Here is a 17,480-nt window from a genome sequence, read left to right on the forward strand (position 1 = left end):
CGTTTCATGCTAAATAAACTCTAGTAAGCTAAATAGGACATTAGCAACAGTGAGCCTTTCCAAGTCACTGACCCTACAATACAGATAAAGTAATGAGGGCCTCACAGAGAGAAAGAGAAGTCCTGGAGATCACATAGGGAGTAACTAAGTGCAGATCCAGGACTTCAATCCATGTGCTTCAACAGGACTCCCCCCTTGCCATATACACAACAACAACAAAAATAGATAGATAGATAGATAGATAGATAGATAGATAGATAGATAGATAGATAGATAGATAAAAAGTGGGGGAGAATTATAAATCCAGGATGACCATTTACAACTTACTAATATATACACTATCATACGAAAAGCCTGGCATGGTAGCTCATGCCTGTGTTCTTAGCTCTAGGGATGTTATGGTAAAAGGATCATAAATACAAAACCATCCAGAGATACAATACAAGATCTGTTCTCAATGAAGCAAAAGCAAATCTAGAACGTCTATGCCTCAAGAAACCTGTGCTCCAATAGGCCAAAAAGAGACTAGAACCATCGGATCCCAAAGAGCACAAATCAGAGGAAATGATGAGGAACAGAATTAAAAAACTGATTTTAGCAAGCATCTAGGGTGGGCTGGGGGTAGGGTATATACCAATGGGAGCAAAAAACCAGCCAGGATAAAGTAAGAAACAAGAAGGGTCAAGCTGAGAGTCAACTGGCATATTGTGGAAAACAGGATTTCCCATGCCACAGACAACACAGCAGGCCAACTCAACGTAAAATGTAAGAAAGGGAATGGCCAGGAATATGAGGATGCTGATGCTGTAGATAAACCTGGTACTATCAAACATGACCCTTGGAAGACTTAGAGCAAACCCATTATTTGCCCCATTTCTGAGCAATGCTTCTTACTCCCTGCTCTTTTTGGCATCATGCTAGGCTCTGCCACATTTTCCTGAAGCAACATGTCTTCCAAACGGGAGGAGGCAGAACTTTTTATACCAAAGATAAAAGCTTTCTGCCAATCCAGTACCTTTGAGACTTCAAGTCAAAAAACAATATGCAGAAAGCAGAAACTTTCTTCTGATCTGTGTTCTGTGTTACAGCACAGCTATCATCTGTAGAATGGCATGGATGAGAACTTCCCTGGGGACCAAACATCAGTAGATAACTTATATTATTTAGTAGTGTTTAGAATGAATTGATGAACACTTGCTCATTTGAGATAGCCTCTGACCTGTGTGGGAAACTGGAAGAAGAAAGAGGGAAAACTAACTCTAACATATGAAAGTAGCTACAAAAAATGTTCAATAAAGGATAACTGACTCAGAAAAACCGAGCAAAAAAAAATTCTGTGTAATTGACTCTACCTCCATATTCTATAAAAAGTTGTATATGAAGTGGTCCCTCAAAGGAAAGAGCATAGAACAAGGCTATCCTGAAGACAGGAGGCTTAGAGAAAGACCTATACAAGAAACATCAAGATAAAAGTATATAATGGGAAGGGAGGGAGAGAGTGTAGTTAAAACAGCAGTGGCCCCATAGAAGAATGGGCTTGATGTCTTAGTTTCAGACAGATGAACTGTGAGAGCTATGACCTGCTAGCCAAGAAGGAGGAGCTGTCATAATCTTTAAGGCAAACAGAGACACTTAACAACTAAGAAAGAAGGAATGAGCAGGAAATTAAATCCACTGTACCCTTAAGACTTTTTTGATCCCTAATACTAGGGTTAAGAGCCTCTTCTCTTGTAGACCTTCACCAGATTTTAGCTTAACTGTATTTTTTGATAGACCAGTGACCTGCTATTTCAATTTGATTTTTTTTACCCCAAGCTTTATGACAGTGCCATTGAGCTCCTTCCAACAAACGAATGCCAAAGGGAGGAAATTAAGATGAAAGAACAATTACCCCTCAAAGCAAGCACACCATACCATCTGTTAACTTGAATATGGCACTCATTACAGACCCACTGGCAAATGGCTAAGTGCTCAGGAATCTGAAAAGGTTGCGCCCTGAACCCAAAATCAGATAAAAGGAAGCTCAGCAGTCTTTAACAATTATCAAGCCCCTCTCTCTTCCTGCATTTAAAAATTAGGCGAACCATGAATTAGCATGGCAAAAACGCACATAGGTACTGAAGCAGTGACAAGTAATGAAGAGATTAGCACAGATCAAGCAAGGATATTCACAGAACAACTTTGCCTCTATTATAAAGTGGGCAAGAGACATGGGCAAGAAGGGGAGATGAAATCAAGAATAATTCATCGGGATTCTTTTGGTAATTTCAGTTTAAGTGCTTACTAAAGAATAAGCATTGTGCTAAATGTTTGTCATACATTACCATCTTATTCAACTCTCACCATCTAGCTCCCTGGCAAATCCTACCAATAGCCTTCATCCACAGATTTGAAATTTGGGCAGGCATATAACATGTTTATAGTCACACAGCTCTTAATCTGTGGAATGTAATGAGAACATGAAGCCCCTGACTCTTAGGTCAGTGCCCTTGTTGGTAAATGAGATCACACTGAGATGAAAGCATTCAGGCCAACAGAACATGAAAGGGAAGGACACAAGGGGGGAGGCAATCTAGCAATTTTATTCACAATTACAGTGTCCTAAGAAGAGGTGTGATACATATAAACATCACTATGGTTATTGATTCTAGCCATACTACTCATCATTCCACCCTATAAACATATAAGCTGAAATTTTGAGAGGGTAGTGACTTATCCAAAGCAGCATAACAAACAAATAATATAGAAATTGCAAGTCCTTGTTCGTACTGAGCCACATGCCATAAAATTATTTTAGGGATTGTAATTATCTTTTATATTTTGCATATAGCACATGGATTTAGATTTTTAGGTCTCAAGAAGTTATGTACTTTCAGCTATATTTGTCATGGAATGTCAAATTATGAAAGGAAAAATATTTTCACAGTGAATCTGCCTTTTTAAAACCATGGTGCTGATCGCTGTGTTCTAAATTCTTTGTGCATGTCCTTAATTGCGCACAGTTCCCTTTTGTCCCTCCTTTCCATTTGCATATTGACAAGTACAAGTACATCAGAAGGTCCTTCATAAGCCACAACACTTTATGCTGCTAAATTGCAGCCTGCTAGCTAGACTCAGTAGCATAGAACCAGTAAGAGTGAGTCACATAACTTAAAGTAATACAAGACAAACAATGCTAAGAAATGCAAAGGTAGAATTAGTTTTTCATTTATCATTTCATTTATATTAATGGCTGTCTCCTAAGATTTTAAAACTTTGTAAGATCCTGTGGTTGATCGGTTTTTTGGTTTGTTTGTTTGCTTGTTTCATTCATTAACAAATTCACTTTTCCCACTACAAAAAAGGCAGAAATCCAGAGGCACATAAATTCCCATCATTTCTCAGATGACAGTGTCCCCATGGACCTGCTGTGAGCTCATTCGTATGGCAAGGAGATATGACCTTTCAGGTAGGAGCTGGGCAGGTTTCAGAGCATTGTTAGAAGAGAAAAAAAGAACAGAAGTGATTCTTTATATATTTTTTATCTTGGGGTGACCTTTTAGAAGAAAACTATAAATGAAAGATATTTTATTTTACTTTGTGAAAGTCTGACCATGATGCAGGAACAGGAATAACAACAAAAGAATCACAATGGTATCTGCCAGTTATCAGCCACTTGAAGCAAGAGGAGAGGAGGTAAGGGCAATATGGATGATCCCAGAGACTAAACTGTGCATTTTTTGACCTAGGAAAGGCTAAGTAGAGTCACTGCCACCAGAGATTTGCTTACATCACAAGGGTGCCAGGATACATGCATTTTTTAAAGTTAAATTAGCCCAGACTTCAAATCTTTCGTGGACATCCTACAATCTTCTCTGTCTAAAGAGGAGGCTGGTTCACAAAAATGACTGGATAGGAAATGGAGCCTTTTCACAGCGACACATTGCACAGTGAGTAAACCAAGTAACAACTATCAAATGTTCTTTTGGACACTGCTAGCTCTGGGTAAACTGATGAAGTTGTCTGGACTCCCTTTTTTCTTTGCATTTGCCTCTTCTAAGACTCTATTCAATATCTAGAAATCATCCTCCCTGCATCCCCTTCTAATCCCCAGATTGTAACAATATCTAATAGAAGGAATTTGTAACTTACTATGAATCTGAAAACATACATTCACTCTCCTCCTATGCAATGCCTGAAATTCAAACTAGAGTCATAAAATGCAATGTGCCAGCCTCAATTCAAAGGATCCCAGACAACAGCAAGCAGATAGGGAGTCTGGGAGAGGAGGAATGCTGATATCAAACAAATTGGAGAGGCTAGTTCACTGACTCAGTCTATTGTTTATGTTTTGGGTATGTAATACATAAACATCACTACATGTACATGTTTATGTAACTACATGTGCCTTTAATCACTACTGCCCAGCATGGAGTACTATTAAAGTATTTGTATTCTCTCATTAGAGACAGCTCATAATAACTACACCATGTATTTATAGGACATAGTCTATCTAGAAGACTCCAATGAGAAGCAGAATACTCAGTCTTACCTATGAGGGTTAGTTACATCACATATACTAAAAGAAGTCTTGATTATATCTCATTATATCACTGTCAATCTTGGTTTTAAGCACAGATAAGAGTACCTTACTTCATTTCTCTCTCATCACTTCATTCTAACATTCTGTACATTTCTCAATCTAAGGGTCTAACTTTATCCTCACTTTAAATGGTTCTCATTCTTCGAATTTTTTTAATTCTATGCTTACTACCACTTACAGTTGCTGTGAGAATAAATAATATATTATAACATGTTACTTTTCATAATGATTCCAGAGACTGTTAAGATTCAAATGTTCTATATTAATGGCAGTGGAAATTTAGGATGCCATAAAGACTCTCAATAATGCTGCAAGTTGAATATGTGGTTCCAAACCTGAATTTCTGGTATAATAATTTTAAGTGCTAAAGGAGCTTGGATGATGATTAATAATGTTCTCCTTGAAGATGTTCTAATTTTCTAAATCAAGTAAGATCCTGTCTAGCTTTGTAAATCTCATTTAAGAGACAGCTAATTTCTCATCTAGATATTCAGCCCCACAGAATCTGCAAATCGTTTATTTTAGATAGTTTTTATTTAGAATACAATAGAAAGAAACCACTAAGAGGTGCTGCAGATGGATAAGCAAAAACACAGGATCCAACATATTTCATATGTTCACAATGTTATTTCTTTATAATGATAAATTTATTTGCAAGTGTTACAAATACCAAACGGAGTGAAATGGGGAACTATGAGAGACAAATAATACTCTTTTCCATCTTCTCTATCCAAATACAGTATTTTGAATGGTGGGAGGACCATCTGAAAACCTATTGTTTTGAGTTAAGGCACACTTCAACTTTGAAGATGTTTCTTCCTTCCAAAACTACAACACTCATTCTTTAGCTCATGGTCCCAAAGGAAACAAAACACAACTTTAACTTCACTCACGCAATCAAAAGAAATTCAGTCCAAAACTCAAGGCAGACAGACAGTCTAGCAGGCTGGCTGTGGCTAGAGCCTGGGAATTGGACTGTCTGACCATATGACATATATATGGTGGCAACAATCTGCTGTTAATTTCTGTACTATCAGAATCTGGAAAACATTGGAAATTACAAGACTACAAAAATTTTCTGGCATTTTACTTACCAGAAAAAAATACAGATTAATCACTCACACTTTACTTAAATGGTCAGTCATTTTCCTTCATTATGAAAATTGCTATACTAATACAATCCTTAACATGACTTGTGTTTCTTTGGGAAAGACTGAACAGATAGTTATAAATGGTCACGAATTGGCATCACAAAGGAAACACCAAAAGGTAAATAGGAGACGAGGAGTTTAAATGTTAGTTTCTTGGTGTTTATTCTGGTTGGTAGTTTAATTCAGTCTGCTTACAGATTCATTAGCTGAATAGATTGATTAGCAGCTGAATCCAGGAAGCATTAACTTGCTGTGTTAGCAGAAGACTAGTGTGATTTGATATACCTACCCTGAATTGGGGGGTCCAATAGTAGTGTTCTCTACATCAAAAAAGGAAGGATTCCCTTCCATCCAATTTCAGTTTAAATCAATTCTAAATCTGAAAGTGTTTGGTGAAGCCCAAAGAGGTATAATCTACATTGGCAGTCTGTACAAACAAAGATCTGCCTATAGGTCTTTGAAATTCACTTGGTGCTTAGGCATTGCATTTCTGAGTTCTCATTTTGCCACTAAGCAAAATCACCCAGTATACAAAAACTCGGGCTTAATAGAGAACTCACAGATAATCACTCAACTTTTCTGAAATGTACAAACAGTTTGATGAACATTGAGTCCAGAAAAATAATTTGTACTTTGAGCTGCACTCTGGACTTTGTCATCAATTTGTATTCCGACATTAATACAGCTGTTCAACTGTTTTGTACATCCGTTTTTCTCCCAGAAAGAAAAATGGAACAGATATTTACATGCAGTATGGCTGTGAGATATAATAAATGCTTGAATTAAAAGGACTAAATTTTCTAGCTAGTATGGCAATAACAAAAGTTTCCCAAGTTTAAAATAATTTACTGTTGCATATCAATAATGGTTCAGTTTCTGTCTCTAACTTGCCTTGGTTTATCAGCAGGATATAACCTGACTCTTAGAAGCTGGAGGCATTTTTTGTTTCAATAAGCTCATTTTTCAATTAAATTAAAATCAAAACCATTCTTTTGGTTCATCTCCCAGATTAAAGCTAACTGACAGCCTCATTAATGATTAAAAACAGCAGGTGGTGATGGCTTGGAACAGTTTGACCAGTCTAAACATCTTGGAACCTACATCATTCCCCTTCTCCCTCTTTTCCATGTATTAAAATGGAAAGATTCTGTTGTTCACACAGGTTGGTAATTTTACAGACCGAAGAGCAGGGAGGAAAGCAAATCCTTTATTAGAAGGGAAGAAAAATACAGAGATCGAAGGAACAGCAGCAGAGAAGTTGGAAAATACATCTCTGGCACAGAATTTGAACTTGCACACTAACACCTGGGAAGTTGCCTTGTTATAATCAATTAGGGCTACCAAGTTTTCCCAGGTAATTAGAGCAACGTATGCTTACAGATTTTCACTTTAAAGAAACAACATTATAAATTATCCTTTTATTCAAACCAGATTTCAATTATTCCCCACAAGACTTATAGACTAGATTCTAGGCTACAGGTTAGAAAGCCCCTAGGGCTTAACCAGTTGGGCTAGGAGCCCATAAATGTGTGTGTACAGCTCCAACTTCAACCCTATTGAAATTTTTCATGTTAAATTGAGACAGGATTTTAAGTACTCTCATTTGCCACAGAAGTGGGTATTACTAAGAGTAAAAGCAACAAAACTTACAATTAAATAACGTCTATTATGTTTTTGTTTAGCAGCCTGACTGTTTTGTTGCCAAAACTTGTGAAGGATAACAGAGTTTCTGATTACAGGGACCCTTAAAAGAAAAAGTGTCTCTCAAAAAGCCTCTTGAAGGTGACAGTGTGAATTCAGAGTTCATTTTCTGATAAACTCCTTTAGCACCTCTTGGAGTCAATGCCTTTCAAGTCACTTCTGCTATCTGCCAGTAATCTTTTTGTCTCTGCCCCACTCCACGTTGACTGGGCTACAGGTTCGGGAAACCACATCCAAATTGTTATATGGAATCTGGAGATTTCAACTCAGCCCATCGTGCTTGAACGCCAAGTGTTCTTACGTGTTGAGTCATCTCTCCAGCCTCTCGCTGTTTCTCGAGTAACTTTGAAGAACAATTTTCTATTCTCTTCACTTAGCAGAATAATTGGTTTTTTAAATATTATACTATTCTTCCTAGTTACATAAAAAGTCTGTAATTTCCACCAACCTCGAGTTTTAGAAGGTCATGTGTGACCCAAGTCTAGATTATTTAAGCCCTCTGAAACCAATCTACAAGAGCATGTGTATAGTACCCTAACAAGCAATGCTCCTCATGACCCTAAGACCAACTTAACTCTTGTCTGACCTGGTACTTGGTGTTTTTACCAAGCTGGAGTTTTATTGTGGAGAAAGTCTTATATGAAGAAAAAGTGAAAACGTTGCCTTATGGAAAGTTTACCTTTTTAATGTGGACATATCAAGAAGCTTGCCCTCGCTCAATATGTACTAGCAATGAAACATCAAATGAAGATAGAGATTATAAACACCAGGGAGAAGCCTAATTATTGATTAAAAAATGTATAGCCCTGGAAGGTTATTATGGTTCTTAACCATATTGTTATAGACAGAATATATATTAAAAAATATTTCACAAAGGATAATGATATTCCTAGTTTAGTGCATCATTGACATGTAAAATAGTCAATATTATAGCCTCTTATACTATGGACCACAATCCCATATAGGTTTATGTAACTGAATGTGGAGATGGTAAAAAAAAATGCCAATAGCAAAATATTTCTGGACACACAAAAACGACCAAAAATTAATTTGAATCAAACATGTGTTTAGTCTGAGGTGTTTTAGGCAGTGCTAGTTCACACTGAATCCTGCAGCAGCATTGCAGCCCTGGCTCTTAAAGCACAGCATGTCCACTTCACACTGTGTCTACCATGATGCCACCCAAGAGCAACTAGCACTGCCCAAAGCACCCTTGGTCAAAGTATCAAATGGTAAGAATTTCCGGGTTTTTATTGCACTGTTCTTCTAGAAACATCATGACTTAGTCACACAAAACAAAGGCTACTTAACAATTGTCTACCATTATTCCTCAGAGTATATCAAATTAGTATATTTTTAATCATATCATCTTAGAATACTTTATTTTGGAAGTTGATGTTTGAGTTTCTGACTTGAGTTTCTTTCTTCCTTCTTTTCTTTCCTTCCTTTCTTTCTTTCCTTTCTTCTTTCCTTCCTTCCTGCTTTCTCTCTCTCTCTCTCTCTCTCTCTCTCTCTCTCTCTCTCTCTCTCTCTCTGTTTTTTTTTCAAGACCAGGTTTCTTTGTGTTTCTTTGGTGCCTGTGCTGGAACTAGCTCTTGTAGACCAGACTGGCTTCAAACTGACAGAGGTCTTCCTGCCTCTGCCTCCCGAATGCTGGGATTAAAGGCATGTGCCAGCACCGCTTGGCTTTGAGTTTCATCTTTTAAAAGTCATTAAATGAATTTTGGTGTGAGATTTAGGATATAATACTGAAGAATTCTGAAATGGACATAAACATATGTCTGCCATTCTGTGCTATATATTTATGCAAAGCAGTTTTCTCTTCATTAAGGATTATAAAATCAAAGTATTTCTCAACTTTGAAAAAGCTAAGATTTTCTGTATCCTGCGGTATAAAATATTCATCCAATATTTAACACTTTATGGAAAAATAAAGAAGTACATTCATCTTAATCATATGCAAATTTCCTTTCATTTTTATAAATGGCAAAATTATGTGTATGCAAAGATAAATTTTTAAAATAATATTTTCTATGATTAATTAACAGGAGATGTTTTATTTGTATACTTATTTGATGTACACATAGACTTCAAGAACTTTAAACATTTTTAGAAGTGAAATAAGGTCATGAGTGGAAAAATTTAAGAAGCCAACATTGTGACTTTTGTCTCATCTACTACACTCTTGGCAGCATATCTATTCATCATGGCCCACAGAACTTACTTTTGCATGAAACATCTGGAAAAGATTCACCTAGCAAATCACCCAAATAGAGCATAATTTTATCTAGCATACAATCTTGGGGTCTGGCTTCCTGCTATTTCTCCAATGGGATCCCATTGCACAAAAAAGTATCTTTTAAAATGCATTTTGCTTTCCAGTTCAAATGATCTTAATTGATTTCTTCATTGATCATATGGCAATCTCTTCCACACTGGACCATTTATGCTATTGGTCCATAAACTCCTACAGAATCAAACTCTGAGTTGCCCATTGTGCTCCCTTTGTATAGTCTCTACCCTCTAGTGCTTAGAAACACTAAAATTCATAATGAGACCTAAGGAAGATATCACAAGGCATTCTTTGGATAAATGATAAATCTTTTATCATAACTGGTATTAATAGTAAATGTTAAAATGACCTTGAATACAAAACATCTAAAATTTCCAAATAGGATATTTAAAATCTTGTGTATGTGTGTGTATTTTTTGTGTGTGTCTGTCTGTCTGTGGACTCATGAACACATGTGTGGACACACATGCACATTAATCCTATCTGAAAGAAGATAAACATCTGGTTTTATTCTAAATGTCTTGCATAGAGAAACTGATGACAAAGTGTAAAAATAAATTTTCTGATCAAAAGGCTTATACCAAAATAATGTTAGTGGATAAGAACAACATGTATGTTTCCACTAGCTAAGAGCAACTTTTTATTGCAATGACTATCTTGTCAACAAATTATAAATAATGCTTTTGTATGGATCCTATTATCTAATACAACAATGCAGTTGAAATAAATAAAACACAAGCTCTCACCTCTCTACCTAACTTCAGTGTCATCTTTGACACTGGGAAAAGATAATATTTCTGAGTATCAGAAAAAAAGATAAACAGGGCATTGAATATCCAAAAGCCATCAAGGTAAGAAACCTATCATCCTATGGTCAAATTGAACAAAGATGAACAGGAAATTCGACCTCAGAGCAAGTACATTTTCAAAATGTTTTCTAATATTACTGTGCAAATTAGAACATCAAAAAATATGTGTCATGATGTTTTCATTAAATAAGATCTTTCTTAGTCTTTTGTATTGGCACAATATTGACAATTTTATCATTGAGGTCATCTAAGTAGACCCTAAATACTGCAAAGTAAAAATATGGTACTTTGGTAGTCAATAACAGCAGAGTTAACACATTCAACTTCCAGTGCCATATACCTCAAAAATATAGTCAAGTGACAAATGGCAAGATGGTCAGTAGGTATAGACTTTTACAGCCAAGCCTGATGGACCGAGTTCAGTCCCCAGCACTCATATATTCATATGGTGAAAGAATAGACCCAACTTTCCCAAGTTGTTCTCTGGCCTGAAAAACATGTTTGTCACTACATCACTACAAGCTTGATCTCTCTCTCTCTCTCTCTTTCTCACACCCACACTCACATATTCACAAATAGAATAAATAAATGTGGCATGATTTTTTTTAAATATTTGGATGAAGTATTAATGTGTTTTGTGTATGCATTATTTCTGCTTAATGTCAAAATACTATACTACCTGGGGCAGAATGAATAAAGATGAAAGATACATAAGTAGCAACATTGTAAACATAATCTTATATTCAAGTAATTAAACATTTCAGTGGGTACATTTGCAAGAAGATGAAAATATTTCTAAAAGTTTCTATTGGAGGAGAACTAGGGAAGAAATAACCACATGAATTGCAGAACAGTGTATCTATCCTCAAAGATGCTAATTCAGGTCCAGGGGGATCTAATCAACCTCTTTGTTGAAGTAAAGATAAAACTTTTTGACAGCAAATGCTATTCTGATAAAATGGAATTTTCAATTACTCTATGAACATCTGGCCCATGCTACAATTTCTGGAATCCAGCAGCACATTGCTTTCCAATGTCACAAAATATTCTCCACTGAGAACTCCTTGTTTTTCCAAGAGATTAATTGAAATGAGTGTTTGAAAATGTAGTGAGGTGAGAGGAAAGTCTGGGGATAGATAAGGAGATAAAGCTGCCCAGTCACTGAATGATAATTTACTTAAAAGGCTAAAGAAAATGAAATTCCATACTGGAGATAGAGTGTTGAGGGTACAAACATCTTAATACACTAGTAGTTGACATTAATCTGTGCATGGGGTGAAGACTATGGGACATTTTTATGACAATTTTGTAGTAGTAGTCACATTAGGTGCACACCAACTTCTTCTGATTCATGTTTTACACGCAAATATGTTGAGCGATATTTAGGTGATAATCTTAATAAATAAACAAATTAAGTAAAATGCAGTACTTTCCAAAATAAAGCACTGATTATCTTGCATTTGAGTGTGTTTGGATGTGAAAACTAGATCAACATCACTGTAAATTTCTGTGCATTGCTTCTATTTGGTACCAATTAGCATGGGGAGGAAACCAACTCAGTGTTGTAGCAAACTCCAAACTAGGTGCATATTAGAGCAATTACAGTCATCTTTTCAGTAGATGAATTTATAATCAATGTTTAAAATCATAAGGAATGAAATTGAGTGTGATCTGAAACAAATTACTTGGGCTTGGAACTAGTGTGCAGTTCTGAGCTATGATCCCCATAAACTTCAGTTTCATACTCATATTACACGGTTAAGCATAATTTAATAGCCACAGCACCATAAATGACCTTGCAAAAAAAGGTGAGAGGGCAGCAAGAGGTCTACTAACCCCATCACTACTCTCAGAGAAACATTGACTACAGAAAGATTCAATCTGGTAATGCTTTCAATTACGCAACAAAACCATGAGCCACTGACATCTTTCTTCACCCTACTTGTCAATTTCAGCCACTTAAGGAGTCAATATTCTTATCTTCTCAAGAAGGTGGTAAATTCACTGAATAAAATCAGATAGGGAAAGCACTGGTTAAGAGATGAGATTGTGACTCCCTAGCTCAGCATCAAATCACCTCATGAGCCAAGTCAGAAGATAAGCCTGCCTAACGTGACAACACTTAACTTGTTCTCAAGGTACTTTGAGACCAATTGAGAGATAATATTCTAAGAAGGACCGTGTGTCAAGAGAAAGCACATGTTAAAAAATGTTCCATTATCTTCCTTTCTGGGAAGTCACAAAATCCACAGGACTGGGGACAAACCGAGATAAGTCATATTAATTCATGGACATGATGGATGACAAATAAATCTGGAATTCTGTAGCAACCGGGGAATTAAGCTCAGCAAGTTCACCCACCACCTGCCCTGTTTTCAAACTCATTAAGAAATGCCAGGGTTGAAAGTAAGGTAGACAGCAGAGGCTCTTAACATTCCTTTGTTGCTATTCTGACGCAGCTCACAAACATGTTTGTGGAAATATGTAATCAAAAACACAATCGGAACTCTCCAGTGACTAGGGTTTTGACCTTTAAATTTGAATGTCTTTTTAAAAGTCTCCTACCTTCATTGAACATAGTGATTCTGGGGTTTCTATGCATAGGAAGAGTTTCATAGAAAAGCTACTGAAAACTACAACATTTGGCCCTTTACTCAAGACAGAAAATCTGCCTGCCATTCACATTGAGAATTCTTATGCTGTAGCAAAGTTACAAAAATACTGAAGATACTTAGAGCAGTACAATGAAACCCAGGTCTCCAATGTCTCTTGAAAAGAATGAACCAAATATAATTTGTAGCTTTCTAAATATTGACAATACAATATGAACCCATATAACACGTCATTCCTGCCTGCTCAAGGAAAAATTATAGGTGCGTAAAGTCATTTTTAGTTTGATATTCCTGGGATTTCTCATCAAACACATGTTCCCACATGTACAGAAAAAGAGGCAATGCTAATGTTAAAAGTAGGCAATGCTCTTAACCACTGAGCCATCTCTCCAGCCCCTAAAAGTAGGAATGTCATAAGGAAGACCCAGTTATGACACCCAAGGTGAGTCTAACTCCCCAATACAGTGATGTTAAGGTAACCTTTACTGGTTACATTTGGTGTGATGTTGCAATGGTTCTCATAAACCAGAAGAAGTATCAGATTCAGAACTTTGCCTGGGAAGTTCAAAATCAGGCATGCTTGGGGAATTCATCCAGTGAGTGCCTTTCAACTACTGAGCCGAAGGACAAAAGAAGAAGCCCTTCCATGACTGCAGATTCAAGGCAACAAATGTTTAAAAATGTTAAATGGCTGGAAAAGTTGTGATGATTTTCAGAGAAATATGTTTAAAAATGTTAAATGGCTGGAAAAGTTGTGATGATTTTCAGAGAAATATAATCAACCCAAGTTCCTGTGGCAAGCCTGGAGATGATTTGGAATACCACAGCTACATATCATTACAAAACCATTGGAAGTTGTGGGCTATCACAGGTAAAGACTGAGATACAAACAAGAGTTTAATTCCTTTTGCCACTCAATCTGGAAAGGACCAGGTCAAGGGTTGGCTCAAAGTTTAGTCATTGTCAGAACAATAAAAAGAAAGAAAGAAAAAAGAAAAGAAAAGTATGTCAATCAAATACCAAAAAACAAAATGTAAAGATGTTGTCAAAATGGTATACCAAGAAAAAATGTGTCTACAGGCACGGATGTGTGTGAAGTCATCACTTTGTTATGTAAGAGAGTCTTTGGATACTGCCACATATTTGTTTTCTAATATTCTTGCTATTATTCAATCTATACAGTACGTAATGCAACCCGTTTGTAAGAAACACTCAGAACATCTAGCTGCAACCCACTGATATTGTTTTCCTTGAGAAATATGACAAAAAATTAAAACAGATGTTGGTCCAGCCAGGCATAAAGTGAGAATCAATTACAACTAGTTTCTTTCCTGGAGTCATTTCATTTTGGAGAGCATCTAACAGAAAACCTCCCTGATCTCAACAAAGAGCGCATTTCTTTGAGATACACATGAGTAGGAAATGATACATATCTGTCTGCATCTTCTGAGAATTAAATTGCCTCTGTTTCAGCTATAAAAATGTTTAATTCTTTATCCTCAGTCATATAGGAAGATTTCCCAGAAAGTATATTATCTCTGCAGATGTCACCACTCTCCAATTAAGGAAAGAAGCAGGGTACAATTGGTAGTGACCTCTCTATATTATAGACTTTGACACTTGAGTCTCCTGAGGAGGGAATGGATTAGGCAATTTAATAGAATCTACAGTGGCTATTTTTTTCCATGAAGAAACATTTTGTTTTGTGAATCATGCATTTTTTGGATTCATTTAGAAAACCAAAACAAAAGAGTTTAATGATGTTTACAGTGAAATGAGACAGCTGACGACCAGCACGGAATTACCATATTTTGTTTTCTCATCTTTAAGACTTTTAGCAGTAGGACTTCCAGCTGAGCATGAGACTAGCTTTTCTCAAGACATAGCCAAGCATTCGGAAGCTTCACTGAGCCTAAACACCAAATTGAATTCATACTTCTTAATTGGGAAAGACAGGCTGTTTGCATACCATGTTTACATCAGTAAAATATTGAAAGTGACATTTGTGCCCAAGTCTGTATGAACAATCTGCCTTAGCTGAACTCTGCTACTGTTTTCAGACCCTGGTTTCTGCCTATCACAGTTTTAAAGAGCACCTCTCTCTAAAAGTGCTTGTGCCTGGATTCATACAAGTAGATTCTCTTCCCACATGGGGATGTGGCTCCTGATATGTGCTTTGTGACTCACTTATCTCACAATAACAGAAGGCTTTGTATTGACTCAGTCACATTCTTTTGACCTGTCTCCCCTGTAACCAATGGCATGGGGTTCTGCAGTAGCTCCATGGCTTTGGAATAGTAGTCCTGTAGGCAAAAATGGAAAGTCTAGCATTTTCTATCCTCAGGAAAGACTACAAAATCCATGGGCAGAGAATAGTCTCTGGGAAAAGTTTGCTAGACTAGTAGAGAAATAAATCCCACCCCTCTGGTCTCATTAGAGTTGCATTCTATGCAATTTAATTGATCAGCTGAATCCATACACTATAGCATAACAGTCATTTATTCCTGATGAGAAAGCATCTGCTTACTTCCTATGGGCTCAAAGCAGTTATTATTTAAAAACAATGTGGATTCAGTCACCTTATAAAATTCCCCAACATTACATAAGAAGGTAGACTTATCCTGATAGATGTTGTAACACCTCAAAACTCTCGATATGCTGTTAACACGTGAGCTAAGGGAATCCCTTCATAATAACATGTGCCCTGCAGTAAAGTAACACAATATGTCTAGAAAGATTCTTGGTTCTTTGGAACACATAGTTTCGACTTAACGTTGTCCATCCCTTACCATGGTCGGGCATCTGAGATCCCATGGAGGTCACACTGGTATTCAGCACATCGTTCAGAGCAGTATCACAGTACAGGCTCCTCTGGACATCATGCTCGCTGTCAGTCTGGTCACTCTCCTCATGTCCACTATCCTTCAGGCTGTTGCCCTCCAGGTCCTTGAAGGTGGAGCTGCTGGGTTGAAGAAAATATGTTAATTTACAACTGTGATAGATCTGATTTTTAAAATCTTTCCAGGCCAGGATGATGTCAGCTCTGTAAGGAGGCCAGCAGGAGCTAGAGTGTCCAAAAGGGAAAAAAAATATGGAGAAGAGACATTTCTGTTTGAAGGTAATACAACTTAACAATATATAGAAGTTCTCAACATTGGATGTTGATACAGCTAATTATTTTTATTTGCTTCTTTTTAGTGTTACACAACAGACAAGGACGAACAAGACAAAAATCTAAAAGCACTTTTAAAGAATGTTAACATTGCAGTTTTTCTATTTCGATACAGTTAGAGTCAAATAGAAATAGCCAATGTTTTCTGAGAAATTACTGTTTATGAGTTACTATTTTAAGAGATCAACATTAATTTTTAAGCCATTTATGCTGTACAAGGAAAAGGTGCTAATAATATTACTACTTGCAGATGAGATAACAGAGATATATAGAAGTTAAATAACTTGCCCAAGGTCACACTGCTAGGGAAAAAAGTATAGCACATGTAAGATCAACCCTTGCTTGTCAAGTTTCAGTGCTTAAAATCTTAACTATTATGAAAATTGCTTCTCTAGAGATATCTAATAATCACCAACTATAAAAAGCAAAAATGGCAGAACTTGAAATAGTATAATTAAAATTAAAAGGATGATCAAGGTTGGAGAAACCAGGTCAGTCTCCTAGATGTTTGATTGTTTGTTTTGTTTTTAAGACAGGGTCTCATTCTGTACATCAGGTTGACCTGGAACTTGATACACAGCCCACACTAGTCTTTGAACTTGGGATAAGCCCCTTCATCAGCCTCCTCCTGCATCCTGGGATTACAAACCTAAACTGCAATACCACATGTCTTCCTGCCAGTTCTGAGTAAAAATGGCAGAGGAACCAATTCAAAGAAAAGGATGACTGACAGTAGCTGAGAAAAACAGTTGGTACATGGAATGTGTTTGGGATAATTTTATGTGTCAACTTGACTGGACCAAGGGTAATCCAGGTAGCCAGTTAAGCCTTATTTTGGAATGGGTCTTTGAGTGGGTTAGCTGATTGAAGAACTGAATAAAGCATGGATCTTTTCCCAGTATTGGTGGGACTCATCCAATCCATTGAAGAAGACCTGAAAAGAACAATAGGCAAAATGTTGAATATTCTTTCTGCTTGAACTGGAACATCAATATTCTTCCATATTCAGTTCTCCTCATTTCCAGGCTTTCAGGCTCACACTGGGATCTCTACAACTGGGTCTCTAATTCTCGGGCTTTCAATTATACCATCATCTTCTCTGGTCTTCTAGCTTATTGGTGACAGAGCACAGAAATTCTGAATATTCAACAACTGCATGT

The 17,480-nt window shown here is 36.7% G+C and overlaps 1 protein-coding gene across 2 annotated transcripts in view; it reads right to left on the reverse strand.

Moving 5' to 3' along the window:
* Pcdh19 (protocadherin 19) overlaps positions 1-17,480 on the reverse strand; it is a 104,224-nt gene that overhangs the window by 21,534 nt on the left and 65,210 nt on the right. Inside the window, exon 5 of one of the 2 annotated variants that reach the window (XM_075957179.1) lies at positions 15,938-16,110. In XM_075957179.1, coding sequence (XP_075813294.1) covers positions 15,938-16,110 — 173 coding nt within the window. The remainder of the gene's footprint in view (positions 1-15,937; positions 16,111-17,480) is intronic. The other variant, XM_075957178.1, reaches the window with a different exon arrangement.

The sequence above is a fragment of the Microtus pennsylvanicus genome, chromosome X, assembly GCF_037038515.1.
Source record: "Microtus pennsylvanicus isolate mMicPen1 chromosome X, mMicPen1.hap1, whole genome shotgun sequence".
NCBI lineage: Eukaryota > Metazoa > Chordata > Mammalia > Rodentia > Cricetidae > Microtus > Microtus pennsylvanicus.